This window comes from Artemia sp. Qi Xiang Cuo, chromosome 18 (genome assembly GCF_049724085.1).
Source record: "Artemia sp. Qi Xiang Cuo chromosome 18, ASM4972408v1, whole genome shotgun sequence".
NCBI classification, from domain to species: domain Eukaryota; kingdom Metazoa; phylum Arthropoda; class Branchiopoda; order Anostraca; family Artemiidae; genus Artemia; species Artemia sp. Qi Xiang Cuo.
The window spans coordinates 33,562,131-33,579,475 of NC_142811.1; the positions used below are offsets into that span (position 1 = coordinate 33,562,131).

A 17,345-nucleotide genomic window follows, 5' to 3' on the forward strand; every position below is an offset into this window, starting at 1 on the left:
TGTTGCTCCTTACTTTCAGTTCAAATAAATTTTTCAATTTTTTTAATCCCTGATCGTCTTTCAAATAATCCCTGGAAATCTGCCTCTACCTCCACGGAAAATACCCCACCCCACTAAAAGATCCTCTAGACAATTCAATCCCGTTGAGAATTTACCCTTGACAATTACCCTTAGCATCTCCACAGGTAAGATTGTATTGGCAAAGAGAAAGTAAGACAAATAAAAAGAATTTCGTGTAGGAATTCTGTCAAAGTTTCCCCAGTGGAAAATTTCCCCTGAAAAGTTCAACCCCCGGAAACTTTCATCATCCCGAACGGCTTTGTGGTATCGTAGAGTTTATCAGCTTGTGCCTGCAAGTCTTGTGTAGAGCTGGCTAGCTCATCAATATCATCAGCGTAGGCAAGATTCTCAATTAGCACCCCTCCTATTGTTGCACCGTATTCCAACTGCATCAGTGACAGAACGGCATTTAGAAAGTGGTTGAAGAGATGTGGTGATAAAATACAACCCTGGAGAACTCCGGACAAAGTTGTGAACTCTTATGACAACCCATCAACCGTTATTACTTGGCCTCGGAACTGGTCGTACAGACTTTTGATTATTTGGACTATCTCATAAGGGATACCGTAGTGAAGGAGGATATGCCATAGTCCTTCGCGCCATATCAGGTCAAATGCCTGACGGAAATCAAAGAATAGTTGGTAGAGTTCTTGGTTGAATTCGATGTGTCGTTCCATGAGTTGCCGAACGACAAATATCTGATCGATTATTGATCTTCCAGGGCGAAAGCCGGCCTGATATTCACCAATAGCAAAGGCAGTTGTTGCTTGTATGCGTCGGAGTAGGACTTTTGTCAGGACACGTGACTGATGGCTCGTGAGGCTGATCAGACGGTAGTTTCTGCACTGTTTCTTTGACCCCTTTTTGTGAATGGGTACAATGGCAGCCTTGCACCACTGACGGGGTACGTGGCCGGTTTCCCACACCGCAGACACAATGACATGGTACAGATCAGTTACATCATCCGATCCGGCGTTAATGAGTTCAGCGATGACTCCGTCTGGGCCAGGGGCTTTTCCTTGTTTGAGCGACTTGATTGCTGACTCGGTTTCTGACTGGAGTTGGGGTGGTGGTTTGAGTTCTTGGTCGGGTATGGGGAAGCGGGTTAGTATTTTAGGATCCGCAGCTACTGGGGGTTTCAGTTTATCGATAAAGTATTCTTTCCATCTTTCAAGTTTCATCTTTGAATCGTAGATCTCATTTCCGTCTTTGTCCAGGATCACTGATGTTTGCGGCTCTTTTTTCCGGCTTAACTCGCGTACCATTCTGAAAACTGCTCCACTATTCCCTTTCTTGGACAGTACTTCGCAGTCTTCACATTTCTTCCGCAGGTGGTTACGTAGTGCCTTTCTGATATCTCGCTCTGCTCTTCTCTTGAGGAGCTTGTAAGTATCCCAACTGTGACGGTCGGATTTATTGCAAAAAAGTTGCTTATCCTCGCATAGCGCAATGATGTCATCTGTGATCCATGGTTTTTTATTTGGAGTTTTTCTTCCAAGGACGTCATTCGCTGTCTCTATGATTGCTGATGTAGCCTGCTCGTTCAGGGAGTCTATCTCATTAGCGGTGGTCAAGGGAGAATGATTTTCCAGGATCTCTCGTAATTTTTCAGATAGAGTGGAAGTGTAGGTGTACCTTTTTGCGGGATCCCGCAGCAGATCTAACCGGAATCTTGGGATTTTTGTTGCTTTTTGTAATTTTCTCGTTCTTAGCTTGAACCTTGACATCAGGAGAGTGTGGTCAGAGTCGAAGTCTGCTCCAAGTAATGCTACTGTGTCTAGTACGGAAGACTTCCAGCGCTTCGATATCAGGATATAATCAATCATGTTCTCAGTTTTACCATCTGGGGATCTCCAGGTCACTTTACGTCAATGGCGGTGTTTGAAAATTGTGTTCGTTAAGAATAACTCGTTTTCTCGGCAGAACAGCAGAAGTCGAGCAATCGTTCCCCTCTCGCATTGAGTTTTCCGTGACCAAAAGTCCCCATTACATCGGATCGACCGGTATGATCCATACCTACTATAGCGTTAAAGTCCCCCATGACAAATGTACGTCTTTCTTATGGATTTGGTCAATGACGCTTTGTAGTGTAAAATAGAATTCATCGCATTCTTCCTCACTTCTGGTGGAGTCTGGGGCATAGACTTGGACGACAGAGATATTCTTGGCAGCTCCCTTTAGTCGTAAGATGGCTATTCTTTCTGAGACTGGGGTGAAGGAGATTAGAGATTTTTTGGCAGTTGATGATACGAAGAATCCTACACCTTGTCGATGAACTCCGTCCTCGCGGCCGGACAACAAGAGGGAGGCTCCAGAGAGGTTTTTCTCACTCGTTCAGGGGAGGTGAGTCTCAGAGAGACCAATAACATCCCAATTGTACCTCTGTAATAAGGGCAAGATCTAGTTTTCCCGGTTTGGCAAGTGTTCGGATGTTTAGCGTGCCAAAGTGTAGGGAGGTTTTTGTCGGAACGGAACAACCGTGTGGATTTTCACCCCGGGTGGGGGTCGTCCTAGGCATAGGATCGTCGGCTGCCCCGGACGCAGTACCATGTAAAATCGCATTATTATCATTCAAGATTGGTTGTTCGTCGGCTACCCCGGACGCGGTAGCATGTAAAATTGCATTTTCATCATTCAAAATTCGTTGTTCGTCGGTTAACCCGGACGCGGTAGCAGATGTTCGTATAATACTGGACCCTTTTTTCATGATTTCCTGAGAGGTAGTTTCTTGGCTAAATGGGTGGTGGCGGCAAGCCACTCCTTCAACACCTTGCAGAGGCCGTTGTCCGTAAATCTGGATCCTCCGCCCTTTCGCAGTTGTCCTCCTATAGGGGATCCTCCCACGATGGTGTTCTGCTTCACTATGCAATTTAACCCATTGCTGGGAGAAGGTTTATAACTCACGGTACGTGCCGATACGCAGGTGAGCCCTGCAGAGTGTACATACGAAGGGCCTTCCTCCTCCTCCGCATGTATTTACGGCCCCCGGGCGAGGGTGCTCCAGTTTATATCAAGGACCCCTAGGGACTGGGTCCCCCCTTGGTCCGCGCCTCCTACTCAATGGAGGTACCCTACATATCTGTAGGGCGTTCCCCTATCCGCCACCTGGGGACGCGCTGAGTGGCCTGGGGGATGCCCCTGCTGAGAAGGTGACATATCATATTAGTCAGTCCTATAAAAACAAGCCAAAATTAATTAGCAGCACTGAAAAAAATAATTGTTTGTGCCTAATATCTCAAACCTGATATTTCATATACTTGGGCCACTTAATCTAATTAAAAGATTATTTTTCTTTATTGGGTCCAATGTTTTTTGAAGATATGTCTAATTATTTACCATTGTTTTTCTCAACAAAGTACATCCCAGTGTGGGCGTTAGAGGCTTAATAATTTACAGTGGAACCAGCTTGTTTGAATATTTTAATTTAAAACTTCATTTTGTTTTTAAATAATTTTGAATCTCATAACGTTTTTTACATAAAAAAAAATAAATAAGTCTTATTTTTAACTATTGCTTGGACACTCTGTTTAAAAGGTGTGCATGCAACTGAACCTTTGTTTGACTCAATTTCGGCAAAACTCAACCCCCATACCATTCAATCCCATCTAATTGAACCCCTTTGCAGCTCAATCCCATTTAACTGAACCCTTGCTCAACTGAGCCCCTGTTTAACTGAGCCCTGTGCAAACCAACCCCATTAAACTGAACCCCATTAAACTCCTCAACTGAGTCCCTGTTTAACTGAAACCTGTGCAACCCCTCCCCATTGAACTGAACTTTTGTTCAACTCAACCCCTGTTTTACTTTACCTCTATGCAAATCAACTCCTGTTTAACTCAGCCATCATTTAAATCAAGCCCTGTTTGACTCAACTCAACCCAAGGCCTAAGAATAAATTTAAGCTAGCACTGATTAGAAGCTCAAAATTTGCTTCCTACTTCAGTTGCTGATCAAATTTTATAATTAGCTTGTTTAAAATATAAATGGGGAGAAGGGGGTGGTTGAATTTTGACCTTGGCTCCAAAACTAGAAATAGATTTTTTCTTTGGTTAGGCTTAATGTTTAATAGGATTTAGTCTCTACCCATAAACAATGGTAAGAAAAATACTGAAGAAAAAAATAGACATATTGGGAAGAAACCAAAGTTTTACAGGCTCAAATATTTCTGCTACAAAAAAGAAGATTCTAAAAGGAGATTCTGGCAGTAGATTATTATTCTTAGAAGAAGCTTTGCATGGTTAATTAATTGTCTTTTTTATTTGGAACTTTTGGGTGAAGTATGGTAGGCTACCATTAAAACCAGAGACCAGTTCATGCACACCGTTATAGGGTGAGAGAATTAAAACCCTAATTTCAAGAACCTTGGATGGTTACTTATGAGAATATGAGGATGGCAGTTAATGTAAATTGCATGTGGTGCAATTGATATAATACAGGCTTGCCCACCTGAAAATTGGCAACTCATGACTCTGCGCTGGTATTTTCAAAGAAAAATGTAAAAAACAATAAATTTCCACTTCCTTCTGGATATTCAACAGTAAATTTCTCTCCCCAATTGTAAATTTTCTTGAACTGACACCAATTGATAGGTTTCAGTTTTTCTTTCAATGCTCAGGTTGTTCTTGTATAGCTCTTATTTGTTCAGTTTTTCTAGTGTTTTTACCTTTTTTTATAAGTTGGTTCAAGCTAAGCCCCCCCCCCCCCGTTAATAAAGCCTTTCGTTTGTGAAGTCAAAATGTTTGGTCTTTGATTGTCAGTACAATTTTTTTTAACTGTCTTATTAACAAATCTTTTCCTTTTGCATATTCTCGTTTTGTTATGATATTTGGCATGTGAGATTAAGTATCGTTCTTTAAGATCTTTATCGATTCCTTAAATTGTCCTTTCATATAATATATTTTCCTTGTCTTTCTTATCTTTCCTGAAATCTAACAAAAATTACTTGTCGGAAATTCTCACTTTGATTTTTTCAAAATTCAAGAAGCTAAATTTCAACACAATTTGAGAAACAAAATTCATGAAATAAGCATTTTCAATGCCAAATTGAACATGTTGACTGGAGGCAAAGAAGAAAAAGCATAAGATACTTTCAAAATCCCATACGGTCTGGACATTATTAATAATTAAATAAAAAAGCAAGTTTTAACTGAAAGTAAGGAGCAACATTAAAACTTAAAACAAACAGAAATTATTCTGTATATGAAAGGGGATGTCCCCTCCTCAATGCACTCTTTATGCTAAAATTTTTATTGTTTCAAAAAGTAGAGTTGTGACAAAAAGTCAAACTTCAGCGTAAAGAGCAGGGCATTGAGGAGGGGTCAGCCCTTTTCATATACGGAATAATTTCTGTTTGTTTTAAGTTTTAATGTTGCTCCTTAGTTTCAGTTAAAAAAAACTTTTTTTTCTTTTCATATTTAATTTCTGAACGTTTTTGAATTAATACAGGTTTTGAATTTGGCTCTCCATACATGAATAATTAAAACGAAATTTGCATATACCTTTTATTAACTAATAATAACCTTATAATAACCTAAGTTTGATTTTTGTTCCAGTTATTTAAGAATGATTTCTCAATCACAAAGGCTGTTTAATTAGATAAATAACCTCTTTTAAAAGTTGAAAAAAAACTTTAGCATAAGAGCGAGCTATTGAGGAGTGGCAACCCACCTTATGTACGTAATATTTTCTGTTTGTTTTAAGTTTTAATGTCGCTCCTTACTTTCACTTGAAAAAAACTTGTTTTTTTATTTAATTTCTGATTGTTTTTTAAATAATGATGGGAAATCCAGCCCCCCTTCATGGAAATTCTCTTCCCCCATAAAAAATTCCTTCATGGAAAGATACTCCCACGTAACCACCTTCCCCGACCCCCCCACCAGAAAAAATCCTCCCTGAAAACGTCTGTATATTTCCCAATAACCGATACTATATGTAAACAATGGGGAAAGCTCATAACTTGCAGCCTTTCACCCAAGGCCTGTGGGGGATTAAGTTGTCCTCAAAGACATAGTTCTTAGATTTTTCTACTATGCTGAACAAAATGGCTATCTCAAAATGTTGATATGGTCACTTTGGGAAAAAAATGAGCCTGGGAGGGGGCCTAGTTGCCCTCCAAATTTTTTGGTCACTTAAAGAGGGCATTGAACTTTTAATTTACTTTTGAATGAGCCCTCTCGCAACATTCTAGGACCACTGAGTCGATACCATCACCCCTGGGGACAAAAAAAAAACAACAAATAAACACGCATCCATGATCATTCTTCTGGCAAAAAAAAATTCCACATTTTTGCAGGTAGGAGCTTGAAAACTCTACAATAGGGTTATCTGATATCCTGAATATGATTTTGATTTTCATTAAGATCTTATTACTTTTAGCAAGTGTTTCCTCCTTTTTTCTAAAATAAGACAAATTTTCTCAGGCTCTTACTTTTGATTAGTTAAAAAAACTTTTTCCACAAAATAAGTCTTTCAAAGAAAAGTAAAGAACTCCATTAAACAAAAAATTAGCAAAACTAAAATCAAATAATCTACCAAGCGTGAAACTACAACAAATTGGCATTGATAAATAAATGAAACCCAAAATGAACAGAAATTACAATAATTAACCGAGTCAAACTCAAAACGAGTAGAAATTAACATAAATTGGGTGCAAACCCCCTATGCCTTCCCACGCCTAGAACAAAATTTGGACTTCACTGAAAAAATATAAATGTTTTTACTTTTATATATTTAATAAATAGAATAATATTAACATTTTGATTACTAAATATCAGTATATGTATATTAAACTGACAATGCACATTCATTTGTATTTTTTACAGTAAAGTGCAAATTTTGTTCTGGCCTTGGGAAGGCATAGGGGTTTGGTGGGCGTGAGAGGGCGTTAGTCGCTCTCCAATCAACTTCAACTATTAAAAAAGGCACTAGCCCTTTCAATTTTCAATTGAATGAGCCCTTTTGAAGTTTCTACGACAACACTTTCAATAAAAACCTTATATGCTTTTTTTAAAATACTAAAAAACATTAGCGTAGTGAGTGAGGTGTTGTGGAGGATTAATCCCCTCATATACGTAATAATTTCTGTTCGTTCTATGTTTTAATGTTGCTCCTTACTTTTAGTTGAAAAAACTTGTTTTTCTTATTTAACACAGACAGGGAGCGTGATTCATCAATAGCAACACAAATATAATGCACTGCTAGAGTATTAGCTGTGAAAGATGTTTTCATGACTCATAACATATTCCAACCCTTAACTTTTGGTTTACGTGGTAACAGGAGTAGCTAAATTGTCTTGTTGTTTCAAGTGAACATCTATATTCAAATTATAGATTAATACTATCGACTATATTTTCTTTTTAGGGTCTTGTAAAGAGACTTTTTTGGCGCAAATGTTTCGTTTTATTTACGTTTTTAGTGAATCCTTTCACAATAATTGATACTGAGGATTGACAAAGAGACCCAGAGGGAGAGAGACAGATACAGAAAAGAGAGAGAGAAGTGAAAGAGATATAACCAAACAGAGAGAGAGAGAGGGGTATAGGCAGAGGGAAAGAGAAAGGAAACAGTTAATAGAATAGGAAGAGCATAAAAATAGGCAGTACAAAGGGAAAAAGATCATGCGACTTAAAATTACTTTGTGAGTAATTCTAATTCGAGGCTAGTAATATTGCTCGAAAATATTTCTGAAAGCTTACCCTCTTTCAAAACAGCATCATCCTCCCTGTTTTCAATTGGACCAGGGGAAATAATTACAGAGTAAGGCGAATCATATCCTCCGCTAGAATTATCATGTCTCCTTCCATGTTCACTGTGCTTAATTATTGACTCGGGATGGATCACTTCACAAACACCGCAAATACTGTGATCACTTCACAAATACTGTGAGGAGGCGTGTTTGAATCAATATAGACATTTGATTTTGTTTATACGCCAGTGAATGGAAGTGTTTATTTAATATGTGAGTTTTGTTTCCTATTTATTTATATTTTTCTTTTGTTGTTTTTTTTTTCCCTTTATGTGCTTAGTATGCTTTTATTTTGATGTAAGTTAAGGTTTTTAAAAAGAACATTTTTTGTTTCATTTTTTTCTTTTCTTTTTTTTCCAGTGAGAAAGGCTCCCGGACGTGGGGCCGAAATATTCGGAGCATTTTTGTTTAATTAAGTGTTTATTTAATTGTATTCATTGCTTTATAAAAATTAAAACCCGTTTTTCTTGCTTAATTTTTCGTAAATGGAAAAGCAGTGTGGTCTAAGAGATTATTTACGTATAATGCCCTCTTAATCAAGCAGTTAAAGGTACGCCTGAGTTTGGGTGACACCAGCGCTAGAACCTTACTCAGAACATTCTACATCCGATAGAGCTGAAAAATGTTTAATAAGTTCAACTCATATTCGAATCCAGATTTTATTGATTATGTTATAGTAAACCGAAGACTGGCAGGATCAATACAAGATACTAGGGTATATAGGAGTGCTGTTATTGATGTTTAAAGTAAAGATCACCATCTAGTAGTGTCAAAGGTTAATTTAAAACTGAAATATCGAAAGGGTAACTACCTTCCGGGAAGTTATGATGTTGGTGGGCTCTAGGATGAGAATTTGAGAGAAACTTTCCGGGAACGGCTGAATGCTAGTCTTGAGAGTTTAAAATTTGACAATATGGAAGACGGTTGGAATAATTTTCGAAAAATAATTTGTGAAGTTGCTGAAGGTGTATTAGGGAAGAAAGCTAGAACTGCAGCTAAGAATATTAGTGAAAAAGCTGTATGTTTAATAGAAAGGAGAAAGGAGAAAGGACTTGTACAAGAATTATCTGTGTGATAGATCGTATGAAAACAAAAGAAATGTAAAGAATGTGGAGAAAGCATTAAAATATGAACTAAGGAGGTGTGAAGTGGAGACCATGGATAAAATTGCTGATGATAGTAAAATATTGTACTGGCATGTTAATAAATTGAGAGGGAGTGTCAATCCGGACTTGTCCCAGTTAAAGATAGGAATGGGTTCGCAATTAGCGATAAGGAGAAAACTAAAGAGAGATGGGCCGAACATTTTGAAAACTTGCTTAACCGAGATAGAGTTGCAGGAAAAAATATAGAGGAAAATCAAAAAGTTTGTGATACTTTGGATGTGAAGGAAGCATGGGCGCCCATATGGGGGGGGCAGGGGGGCTCCCCCCTGGCTGAATGATGTTGCCTTATATTTATATTTTTGTTCTGAGATTTCTATTATATAGTATTAAAAGTGGCAATTAGACGAGATTTGCCCCCCCCTGGAATTCAGCTTATGGGCGCCCATGGAAGGAAGATTTGTTTTGTGAGGAGGAATTAGCAACAGTACTAAAAGGATTAAAGAATAATAAGGCTCCAGGTGCTGAAAGGGTGGTAAATGAGTTTCTTAAATATGGTGGCTCTGAGGTCAGAAATCAGTTATTGAAGATTATGAATATGATTTTTGAAAAAGGGGAAGTACCTAACAATTTTAGGAAAGCCTTATTTAAGCCACTTTATAAGAAAGGTGATAAAAGTGAGTATGGTAATTATCGAGGGATTAGTCTGGTCTCTGTAGGTAGTAAGTTACTTAGCAATATGATACTTTTTAGACTCAGAGATGCCGTAGACAAAGTTTTAAGAGAAGAGCAGTGCGGTTTTAAAAAAGGTAAAGGATGTGTCGACCAAATTTTCACTCTTAGGCTAATAATTGAGAAGTGCCTGAGTTTTCAAACACCTTTGGTCCTCAGTTTTATAGATTACGAGCAAGCGTTCGATTCTGTTGATAGAAGAGCTTTAGTTAAGGTTTTATCCTTGTATGGTATACCAGACAAATACATTAAAGTGATTAGTGCTATGTACGAGAATAACACTGCTACGGTTAAGGTAGGAAATGAGGTTAGCAGCTGGTTTTGTATTAAATCAGGAGTTAAGCAGGGCTGTGTTCTATCCCCCTTTATCTGGATTATTTTGATGGACTTTGTTTTAAGGAGCACAGGAAAGGCAATGGGAGACCACGGAATCAAATGGAGAGGAAAAAGTCTCCTCGATTTGGATTTTGCTGATGATTTAAGCATCCTAGATGAAAGTGTGAGCAAAATGAATGAAGTTTTAGAGGTTTTGCGAGTTCAGGGTGCTAGAATTGGTTTGGAAATTAATGTTAGGAAGATTAAGTCACTATGGCTAAGACTAAGTGAAGATGAAAAGGTGACGTTGGGTAATGAAAAGATTGATCAGGTGATCAGCTTCACTTACCTTGGTAGTATTATTAGTAAAGATTGTGTGAGCAGTTAAGATGTTAAAAATAGAATAGCCAAGACTCATTGTGTTTTTTCACAGTTAAAAAAAATATGGAAGAATATGAAGATAAGTCTGCAAACCAAGATTAAAATCTTAGAAGATACAGTGATGACAGTGGTCAAATATGGCTCTGAAGCATGGACGCTCCGAAAAGCGGATGAAGATTTTCAAGATGTTTTCCAGGGAAATTGCTTAAGGATTGTTCTGGGTACCCGGCTGACTGACCGTATTTCAAACAATAGGCTATACGAAAAATGTGGTTCAATACAGCTCTCTAGGGCTATAATGAAAGAAAGGTTGAGGTGGCTAGGGCAGATTGTGCGGAGGAAGGATGACAGATTGCCGAAGATTGTTTTTTTCAGCCAACCATCTAGGGCTAAACGGAAAGCAGGTTGTCCCCGTCTGGGGTGGGAGGACGTCATAAAGAAAGATTTAAAGGAAATGGGAACTTCGTGGGCGGGTGTAAAAAGGGAGGCTTTGAATAGATTGGGGTGGAGGAGGATCGTACGTAGCTGTGTTGGCCTCAGGTGGATTGGTGCTGCGGTGAGTTGTTAGTAGTAGTAGTATATACATATATATATATATATATATATATATATATATATATATATATATATATATATATATATATATATATACTACTACTACTATTACTACTAAAAACTCACCACAGCACCAATCCACCTGAGGCCAACACAGCTTTGCACGATCCTCCTCCACCCCAATCTATTCAAAGCCTCCGTTTTTACACCCGCCCACGAAGTTCCCATTTCCTTTAAATCTTTCTTTATGACATCCTCCCACCCCAGACGGGGACAACCTGCTTTCCGTTTAGCCCTAGATGGTTGGCTGAAAAGAACAATCTTTGGCAATCTGTCATCCTTCCTCCGCACAATCTGCCCTAACCACCTCAACCCTTCTTTCATTATAGCCCTAGAGAGCGGTATTGAACCACATTTTTCGTATAGCCTATTGTTTGAAATACGGTCAGTCAGCCGGGTACCTATATATATATATATATATATATATATATATATATATATATATATATATATATATATATATATATATATATATATATATATATATATATATATATATATATATATATATATATATATATATATATATATATATATATATATATATATATATATATATATATATATATATATATATATATATATATATATATATATATATATATATATATATATATATATATATATATTATTTTTTTATTATTTTATTTTTTGTGGTTTGTTTTAGACCAGGGCACTTTGTGTAGAAGGAGTTGTCATAGAAACTTCAAAAGTAGCTCATTCGATTGGAAATGCCAAGTTCTAGTGCCCTTATTAATAGTCGAAAGAGATTGTAGGGAAACCAGCCCCCCCCCCTACGCTCATCATTTCCCCCAAATACATCCAATCAAAATTTTTAGATACCCATTTGGTTCAACATAGTTTGAAAGTCCAGTAATTATGTCTTTGAAGATGACAACCCTCAGGGCCAGAGTTATTGTAAGTTGTGTCCTGGGGGCATATAATGTTTTTATGGAAAGGGCGGTCGTATAAACTTCGGAGGGGGCATATTGGATTAGAATTCAGAATCTCTAGTGCCCTTTTTAGGAGTCAAAGTGATCAGAGGGCAACTAGCCCCCCCCCCGCGCGGCCTATTTTCTCCAAATGTATCCGATAGCAATTTTGTGTTCAAAACGGTCCAAAAAAGTTTTGAACATTTGTTCAAAAACAGTCCAAAGATCACATAACAAGGCTTTCGAGGTTGCCACAAGCCTTCGACCCCACCCCCAGAGTCAGGGGCAAGAGTTGTTAGTTATACCCCGGGGACATATAAGGTTTTTATGGTTCCAGTATGGAAACAACGCCCCAGAGCCCAGGGGTAAGGGTTGTAAGTTATTCCCGTGGCAACAAGATTTTTATGTAACGAGTGGCCGCATAAACTTTGGATCGGATGGGGTTCATTTCCTTGGGAGTTGGAAGCTCAAATTTGTTCAAAAACAGTCCAAAGATCACATAACAAGGCCTTTGAGGTTGTCACAAGCCCCCCCCCCCCCCTGGAGGCAGGGGTTGTAAGCTATGCCCCTTGGACATATAAGGTTCTTATGGAAAGGGTTGTTGCATGAACTTTAGAGGAGGCACATTTCATTGAAAATGTAAAGTTCTAGTTCCCTTTTAAGAGCCAAAAGTGACCAAGGGCACCCCCCCCCTTCCTGATACCTTCTGTTCCCAAAACGTATCCGATTAAAATTGTGACACAGCCATTTTGTTCATCATAGTACAAATAGCATATAGCAATGTTTCCAGTGTGGACACAACGCCACAGAGCCCAAGGGCAAGGGTTGTAAGTTATGTATATAAGATTTGTAAGTGGCATATAAGATTTTTGGGTAACGGGTGGCCACATAAACTTCAAATCGGATGGGGCTCATTTGATTGGAAGTCGGAAGCTCTAGTGCCCTTCTTAAGAGTCAAAAGTGAATAGATGGCAACAAGCCCCTTCCCCACAAGCCTATTATTCCCCAAAACACATCCGATCAAAATTTTATGAAAGCTATTTCGTTCAGCATTGTTGAAAGGTCCAGTAATTATATCTTCCGGATTGTCAACCTCCCCCCAGTCCTCAGGGAAAGGGCTGTAAGTTAGGCAATTCGTTCCTTGTTTACTTGTAATGTATGTTATTGAAAAAGGCATACATGTTTTACATGAACTTTCCAAAAAGATAAAGGGCATTCAGGTGAGCCTTTCAGAAAAGGTTGAGGGGAGTGTTGAACTAGATTAAAACATGTTATACATATAAAAATTTTCAGAAGGGCGTAACTCATGAATGACTGGGTATAACAATTTGGAACTTTCAGGAAATGATAAGGAAGATGATCAAAAAGGGAATATTTACATGCTACCACTCCGACTACAACTAGCACCACTACTGCCACTACTACAGCTACTACCACATTACTATATTTACAATACTGAGAGAAATTTTGAACCAAATCAAAAAATGCTATGTGCATGTGCTTTGTCAAAAGAGCATATCTCAAGAATTGATTTGGATATAAAGTTGGAAATTTCAGAGAATGCTATAAGCGGAAGATCATCTGACCAAAAGGAAATATGAGCACGCTACTACTAATACTACTATCAATGCTACACATTGGTGGATCCAGGGGGCCCTGCCCCCCACCCCACCCAATATTTTTTTTGCGCCCTTTTTTCCTGTTTTTTTTTTCTTTTTTTCACTCTTTTTTTAGAATAAATTTGTCAATTTGGTCAATTATTGGCACCTTTGTCTCTCTACCCCTTCCCCAAGATTTTCGTCAATGGCACCCTTGTCACATTGGGGGGCCCCCCCCCCCCCCCCCAATGGTTTTGCTCTAGATCCGCCCTGCTGCTACATTTACTACTAATACTGCTACTGCTTCTTTTGCCACCACTTTTAAAATCAACACGTTACTACCGCTGCTGCTACTAGTGCTACCGCTATTAGTATCAATACTACTACTAATAATACCAATACTACTGCTGTGACTACTATTACTACTATATCTAAGGGTATGAAGGTCTTGCCACAGCCAAGTTTTAATTTTTATAGCAAGCCATAAATTTTTGCACAAACAATGGCAAAACGCAACCGAAATTAAATGCTGAGATAGCCAGTTGGTTTAGAACTGTTGGGGAACTAAATAAATAGTATCTTGTTAGTTTCAGAGGTGATATATCCACATGGTGGAGCATCCATCCCTAAATATATATAAATACAAAACGATTGGCAATAATATAGAACGCATATGCAGAATTATTAAAGGTTTTACAGAGGTATTACCGAAAAACGTTTGTAGGAGTATATTGACAAGTCAGCTGGTCTTTAATTAGGAAGGGTGTGACAAAATCCACCGAAAGTTAATCTATAAGGCCAAACTATGTTGTTATTTTAGTGAGTTGCAGTTTTTGTATTAAAGTTTATTTCACTTACTATCTTTGGAGAACTTCTCATGCATAGTCTCATGTTTTCAATCTTCCTAGGATCTCACGGTTTCTAATGTTTTGGGGCTTGAATATGTTTTTGAAATTCTCGAAGTTGGAGCGGTAACTTTCTCACAATAGTGAATTCTGAGCAAACTATTTCGAAAATTTAAGACGTTGAAAATGTTAACTTTTCTACTCAAAATCTAGATACTAGACATATAGCCTAGAGAAACAGTCAGAAATGAGTAATTACTTTTTAATAAATTTATTGAGTCAAGCTGGTTTGGATGCAAATTTGGTCAATATATACCAAATCATATTATTGAGTTAGGACTAAAGTGAATACACCATTTGATGCCTTTTTATGCTGATTACGGATATAATAAGCATTTCTATTGAAAATGAATTTCAGCCCCCCCCTCCTATATCTGCCAATTCAGGGTTTGGTTACGTATCTCCGATATAGGGGGGGGGGCTGAAATTCATTTCCGATAGAAATGCTTATTATATTTGTAATAAGTATAAAAAAGGCATCAAATGGTGTATTCACTTTATTTGAAACTCGATAATATGATTTGGTATATATTGACCACAAATTTCCCTTTTCTTGATTAACTTGCTATCTGAAGGATGAACATACCACTCAAATAGCCTAGCTATTTTGGAATATTGTTTACTGTAATAGCTTATTTGAACAAATAATTCTGGGTAAAATTCTACTTTAACTACTTTTGGCTATTTTGGAAAAGGGTTAGGTTAGGAAAAATGAAACTTTCAGGTATGGGTCTGCAGGCTAAAGTATGTCCCAGGAAGCTATGTTGAATTACCTTTCTCCACTTCTTCTCCCCCTAAAGGGTCCTGACATTTAATGAACTCGCACAATCTGTGTTTTATACGAATGAATCCTTTTTAAATAGATTTGGTGTTTAAATAAAGTAAAAAAAACTTTTTTTGGGCTTCCCAACTTTCCTCAAAACCAACTTATTATGTATTAAAGCCTTGCCAATACAATGTATAAATTTTGAAAAAAAAACATTTATATGGCTGAAAATTTTATTCAAATAACAGGAATTACATTTTTAGAATGACAGCCAGAGAAAAAGAAACTGATAACTGAAAATTAAGATAAACTATTGTTTTGTCACAATTTCAATAGGTATAGACCTGTCATGCAGGCAAATTTCAGGACCCTCTAGAGGGAGAAGGAGTGGAGGAAGTTTCACCAGGGTACTTTCTTGGGACATACTTTAGCCTCTAGACCCATCCCTGAAAGTTTCCTTTTCCTAACCTAACCCCTTTCCAAGATAGCCAAAAAGTAGCTAAAGTAGAATTTTACCTAATTCTGAATTATTCCCTGACTAATTCTAAATGGATAGACAAGCTCTTTCTGATTAGGGTATGGACAAATCCAGTTTACAGCAGTAAGCAGAGCTGGATCAAGATTTTTACTTGGGGGAGGGGGACAAATGGAGATTTTGCTGCCCCCATCAGTAGATGCCACCATCAATACTGTGAATATTACAATTTTTATTTAGAGTGAAATTTGAATATATTTCATGGGAAAATAATGGTATCTATTTATAACATATGTTATTTATTAAAAGTGCTGTTATTTCAACTCACAATTTACTTCTACTTTGGTTAATGCATATTATTGATATATTATTGCAAATAATGCATATTATTGATTTAGAAAAAAAACCTCCCTCTCTCAAATATAGCCTAAGCTTAGTAGAATGGTAGTGGGATAGGCTAATAGAATGTAAAGCATAACATAAATGAAACATTTAAGCAATAAAATTATCAAACAGTTTATGGTAACAAACTGCAAGTGAGTGACTTGGTCCAGTAGTAACTGCAATTCTAAAAAGCAGTATTTTGACAACAATAGTTAGCTCACATAAAAGGAATTGGCTTTTATGCTGATTCAAATAGGCCTACATAAAATTTGAAGTTTAATGTTGTCCAGCAAAAGCTACAAATTCCAGAAAATTTGCCTGATTTTCCTTATATGAGAAAAAACCATTAAAAGGTCAAGGAGTCTTTATGAAAATCACACCATCAGATTTAGCACATCAGAGAGACTTACTGTAGAGGTTCAGACCTTAATCTACAAAAAATATAGAATTTTGCATTTTTTTTTGCCAGAAGAAAGATGACAGATTTTCTTTTTTTTCTCCAGGGGTGAATAAATGGTCCTTGAAGATTAGCTTATTCAAATAGAAATTAAAATTTTTAGCACCCCTTTTGAGTGACCAAAAAGATTGGAGGGTAACTAGACCCCCTTCCACTCCCCTTTTTTCCCCAAAGACATCCAACCAAAATTTTGAGATAGACATTTTGCTCAGCATAATTAAAAGGTCCAGAAACTATGCCTCTTGGGCTTACTTGACCCCCCTCTACAGCCCCTAGGGAAGGGACAAATAAAATGTGTCCATTATTTACATATAGTATTTGCAGGATTGCATCTAGTATTTTTTTTTAGTGGCATTATCTTTTTGGATAGGGTTTGACACAAGGAAACTTTAAAAAGCATATTAGTATGTGTTTATATGCATTTTTATTATGTTTTTATGAGCCAGACAGACAGTTTTTGCCCCCCCCCCCCCCCCTTCTGGATACAGCCTTGGAGAAATAAACAGCCTTTTTTTTTGGGTGGGGAGAATTTTCTAGGTAAAATTTATACAGTGGAAATTTACCAGGATTTATCTATGGAATTTATTTCATTTGTGTTACTTTCTCTTTGGTGATTCATTTTTACATGTGGAGATGTTCTAGGGGAACTGACCAAGGGGAAAAAAATTGCCAGCTAGGATAACTCATTATTTATCATTTGTGCCACTGTTCTTCTCAGGCTACTACCTTTATGATCCATTTTTCCTGATTTATATATTTGTTTCATGCCATAGATTCTCACACATTTGTAAAATATTGAAAAAAGCTGTTTGGCCAGACCTAACAAAGAATACCAGTCTAGTTTACCCCAACCTCAGAACAAAACATTATAATAGCAA

General features: G+C 37.4%; 2 protein-coding genes across 2 annotated transcripts in view; one reads left to right on the forward strand and one right to left on the reverse strand.

Annotated features, from left to right (window-relative positions):
- Positions 1 to 284: 284 nt before the first annotated feature.
- Positions 285 to 1,886, reverse strand: LOC148941425 (uncharacterized). The gene is made up of 2 exons (XM_089104167.1): positions 678 to 1,886; positions 285 to 446 (listed from the first exon to the last, which is right to left on the reverse strand). The coding sequence occupies exons 1-2, from the start codon at positions 1,884 to 1,886 to the stop codon at positions 285 to 287; spliced, it is 1,371 nt and encodes a 456-aa protein (XP_088960293.1).
- Positions 1,887 to 14,490: 12,604 nt separating this feature from the next.
- AspRS-m (aspartyl-tRNA synthetase, mitochondrial) overlaps positions 14,491 to 17,345 on the forward strand; it is a 68,026-nt gene continuing 65,171 nt past the window's right edge. The window contains exon 1 of the mRNA XM_089103923.1: positions 14,491 to 14,576. Within this exon, the coding sequence (XP_088960049.1) occupies positions 14,573 to 14,576 (4 nt within the window). The 5' untranslated portion in view covers positions 14,491 to 14,572. The remainder of the gene's footprint in view (positions 14,577 to 17,345) is intronic.

Bases quoted from the DNA above. Each gene is read 5' to 3' on its own strand.
- LOC148941425 (XM_089104167.1), bottom strand. From the start codon at position 1,886: ATGATTGATTATATCCTGATATCGAAGCGCTGGAAGTCTTCCGTACTA. The intron at 447-677 runs GCATTTGACCTG...TCACTGATGCAG, and splicing joins TATTCTTTGATTTCCGTCAG to TTGGAATACGGTGCAACAAT.